The 4,442-nt window shown below is 33.0% G+C and overlaps 1 protein-coding gene across 1 annotated transcript; it reads right to left on the bottom strand.

Moving 5' to 3' along the window:
• Positions 1 to 285: 285 nt before the first annotated feature.
• Positions 286 to 3,184, bottom strand: LOC132164482 (aluminum-activated malate transporter 8-like). The gene is made up of 6 exons (XM_059575001.1): positions 2,865 to 3,184; positions 2,072 to 2,212; positions 1,704 to 1,979; positions 1,492 to 1,604; positions 1,189 to 1,332; positions 286 to 1,038 (listed from the first exon to the last, which is right to left on the bottom strand). The coding sequence occupies exons 1-6, from the start codon at positions 3,133 to 3,135 to the stop codon at positions 685 to 687; spliced, it is 1,299 nt and encodes a 432-aa protein (XP_059430984.1). The 5' UTR covers positions 3,136 to 3,184; the 3' UTR covers positions 286 to 684.
• Positions 3,185 to 4,442: the final 1,258 nt, after the last annotated feature.

The following is a 4,442-nucleotide window of genomic DNA, read 5'->3' as shown; positions in this document are numbered from 1 at the left end:
TCCATTATTTTAACAATCAATCTTTTGAAGTTGACAATTATATGATGAGTTCTTTAAACTTTACTTCAAATCCAAGATTAAATACCTATTAATGATGACCAGAGCTTTTTTATTGAACTCTCTAATCTTTAGTTAAAATTTGACTAAAAAAAAATCATTTTTTTAAGTTTAACTCACGGTCCCACATATGCTCACATTGGTCGAACCTCATAAAGCGATTAATCACTTTTTAAAACTCACGGTCCTATTTATTTATTTATTTATTTTTTTCCTAAGGGCTGAAAATAGAATAATTAATACTAGTATTCAATGCATGCATGCATGAGTAAACTCCATGCACTTAAATTTTTCAATCAGGAGATTATTAGAACCTCGACCAACGTGAGGGGATAACATTCTCACTTTCCTTCAAAAAAATAAAAATAAATAAATAAATAAATAAAACATTCCCACTTGCCAAACCAAACATTAAGGCTAATTACAATATCTATTTAATGCGTTAATCCCAACCACGATTCTCTTTTCCTTTTATACAGGAAAAGAATAGGATCCTCTCCATTTCACTTGGTAACGACCCTAGCTAGTTTGTTATTTCCTATCAAGAACACCCACTTGTTATCGACCATAGGATCGATATTAATGATGTTGCATGTTCCCTGATGGAGCAAATATTGTGATTAATTACTATGGCGACACTCTGGCTTCCACCCTCTTGAAATGTGCAAGTGAGGCTAATTCATGCAGAGCCTCTGAGATCTTCTCTATGTATGGCACGATATCCACTAGAATTAAAGCAACTGCACCAGTTGGAATGATCACCTGGAGATTATCATTTTCGCAAAGGCTCGTTGTATTGAGCAATGATTTCAGATTCTCCGCTGCCATTTTTGAGCGTTCAATATGGAGATAAACTGATGTTGGCTGGTTCATCACCTTTTTTAGCCCTAATGCTAATTCCTTCAGTGCTTGCCCAGATTCTGAGCAAATCTTTGTGCATGGCTCTTGGATTTTGCTTTGGAACTCACTTGGTGTCTGAAACTGAAAGGAACAAAAATAAGAGGCTTCAATTAATTAGTACACACAATTTTAGTCTACTTAAATCTCTGCAGAAAAATGTCATATTCATATATATATATATATATATATATATATTCATCAATATCATTACATGTTTATGAAAGAGATTACCTGGATCTTAGTGTTAAGGTAGCTGTTAAGAGCGTCAACTTTGTAGGCACATTGCCGACTAAGGGTTCCAATTTTGAGGTACTGTTTCCAAGGATGTCGGAATCCAAAACGAAAGTTCCACACTTCCCATCTTGCTAGATTTGCCTGAAACATTAAAAAAAAACAAGTTTAAATCAGGTGGTGGTGGAGATTTAAGATATCATGTTAAACCATCGCTTATTTTAAAAGATTTAAATAATAGAAATAGATGAATTTAATCATTTAATTATATTTTAACAATGACTATAAGAATTGTATACCCACCATAGCTTGTTCGGTTTCTTTTGAAGTGAGAACGCTTTTATATCCTTGAAGAAATGATTTATCATCCATAGACGGCCCTTCTTCTGGTATGCTGAAGTATTCACGCCCAAATCCTGCAAGTAATTAACAAAACAACGCAATTAATTACAAAATAAATAAAATAGAAAGGAGTTTTATATATATATATATATAAAGGAGGTTTAGATATATACCTTCTAAGGATTTCCCAAGCTTTTCCATGTTGTTAGCTACCAGATTGTTAAGATTCTCTCCAATCCAAACAGGGCGTATACAAATGCATGTAACAATGGCAATAAAACTACCAACCATGATTGTGGTTAGCCTCTGATGGGCCATAACTAGCACCTGATCATTTTCTCGGTAACTCGATACGGATATCAAGGAGAAGGTCAATATGAATATCAGCAGCCCATAATCATATCTTGCCTTCATTGCTGGAATGAATCTTGCAAATGTAACTGTTGCAGCTGCATGAGCACCACAATGAAATGAGTTTGACAATTTTGAACTAAATATGAAACACAAAGAATCTGACTTAATGTAATATATATATATATACCTATCAAAAAGACAAAGAACCCAAGTATTATGGGCTGCCCTGTGTCACCAGACAGAGTTGCTAGGGAATGGACTCCAATGCCTAGAGCACCAGCTGATAAGGTTGCCAGCATCCTGTTTAAGCCTTTTCCTAGTGTTGCTCCTTTAAAAGAAGGCAGAAGAAAACCAAAATCAGAAATTGTTAGCTCCATGTCATTAGTTGTTCTCAGGGGCGGACGTAAGGGTGCAGACGAATCTCCCCCAAATTTTTTACAATTCTTTATAAAATATACGTATTTTATTAATTCGTTCTCCCAAATTTGATGTATTTGTCCCCCCAAAATTAACATTTTATGCGTCATTCTTAACCATCTTTCGCACATCTTGTTTTTGCTTGCATTTATTTTTGCAAAAGTGTAGAATATGATGAAAATTTCTATTTTTATTTATTTTTTGAGTGACTATTTTGTAGTCATTTGGGTTTACAATATTTATTATTGGTATCATTTTTTTTTTGAACTCTATAGATCATGTTTAGTTTGTTTGCTAATTGTTTATATTATTGTGTGTTTATGATGGTATGAGATTAAATTTAAAAATTTTATGTTTTTATTTTATATAAACAAGTACAAACACACGTATAAATAAATTATATTTATTTGTGTGCTTTTGTATTAATATTATAAGTCAATGTTCCTAACTTATCAAAAAAAAAAAAAATTCCGTCTCCGCACATCAAAAATCCTGTTTTTGCCCCTGGTTGTTCTATTGTAAATAAATTCATCAATCATCTTGTAAACAAATTAGAAGCTTACCAACAGAAAACTCGCAGACAAGAATGACAGTTAAAACAGCCCACATTGAATTGGCACCAAAACCATCGTACAGTGGTTGGATGTAGTAGAATAAGGAAACCAAGGTGAGAGCCAGCCCTACTTTTAGGGAATGAATAATTCTTCGTGGATCATCTTCTCCAAGTTTCTTTATCTTCTCTGCAACATCTACTACCTTTCCCCATAACTTCTCAGGCAAGGCCTTGAGCCATCCCCATGCATTTTCATGATCACTTTGAGATTCAATAATCATTTCTATGCGTTGTAAGGGAAGATAGCAATAGTTGAGAGAGAATGATCGATGTGGGAATAGCCCTACAAGAGTGGAAGGAGATGAGGGTTTGGCTGCAGCTATATATAATGTTTTCGCTCAACGACTCCAAACAACACCTAGAGGGTGCACGTGGTGAATAAGTGTTTTCCAATAAAATCAACAAATAAAAAAAACAACAGCCACACAATCAATCACCAAAATTAATCAAAGCAATAAAGATATCTCACACAACAATTTTGGTGATAAAATTAAAACCTTTGAAAGAACTCTTTAGAGGTCAAATCACTCCACTAGCTATATAAGATTAATTATGCAATCAGTTTATACTAACAAAGTCTTTGCAGGAAAAATCCAACTTGTATTCAATAAATGACCCATTTGTCTCCTACCGCAATAACTCCAAAACTCTGACTAATCTTCTACTTTGTTCCATCTGCAACACAGAACCCTAATAGCTAGTGTTATAATATATTAGGATTTGGATTCTTTCAGATTTTATAAAATATGAGATTTTCAGATTTTAAAATTTGAGATTTTCACATTTTCACATTTTCCGAAATATAAACCTTAGGTTGAATTAGTCAATTATTTGGTCCTTAAAAAATGTAATATCTTCACAAATAATTGCCTATCAAACACTCACACTCACACGTAAGGCCAAACTTAACTTGTGGAAATCATATTGTGCACAAATGGCAAGCATAAGCTAAATATTCGACACTAGTTATGCACATAAACACTAAATCTATCATAAAAATCAATCTTCTTGCATAAGACTAAAAATAAACTTTAATGGTGATTTAAAGACTATGCACCCAAAAATACACAAATAGGAACCCTTTTTTATTAAAAAAATGAAACACAAATAAAGAACCAAAAATAAGACACAATGCAATGCAAAAAGGCATATATGAAAAGTACATAAATTTCCTCCAAATTACTCTAATAAGTGACTAGTGTCATCTTTTACATGTTTTTTTTAATATTTTAATAGTCATTTATTGTCATTTTACTATTAGAGTAGTACAATTCTAGACATAACACTTATCACTTATTAGAAATAGGTTGAAATAAATTTTTTCCCAACAAACTTAAAAGAAATTTGTGGCCATATGAAAAGCGCAATTGCGCAAGAAGTACAATGCACCAGGATGAATGATGGCTAGATAACATGCACTAGGATGAATGATGGCGCAAGAAGTACAATCCTAGGCATGGAGTGACCATCCTATCACTAGGTACGTAAGATAACTATTAGTCTATTAGTACTACCCCTCAATGAATGA

The sequence above is a fragment of the Corylus avellana genome, chromosome ca10 (genome assembly GCF_901000735.1).
Source record: "Corylus avellana chromosome ca10, CavTom2PMs-1.0".
Classification (NCBI taxonomy): Eukaryota; Viridiplantae; Streptophyta; class Magnoliopsida; order Fagales; family Betulaceae; genus Corylus; species Corylus avellana.
The sequence above is the reverse complement of the archived record's forward strand: the minus strand, read 5'-3'. Positions and strand labels throughout refer to the sequence as shown.

Bases quoted from the DNA above. Each gene is read 5' to 3' on its own strand.
- LOC132164482 (XM_059575001.1), bottom strand. From the start codon at position 3,135: ATGATTATTGAATCTCAAAGTGATCATGAAAATGCATGGGGATGGCTC. The intron at 2,213-2,864 runs GTAAGCTTCTAA...CTTCTTTTAAAG, and splicing joins TGTCTGCGAGTTTTCTGTTG to GAGCAACACTAGGAAAAGGC. The intron at 1,333-1,491 runs GTGGGTATACAA...TTAATGTTTCAG, and splicing joins AAGAAACCGAACAAGCTATG to GCAAATCTAGCAAGATGGGA.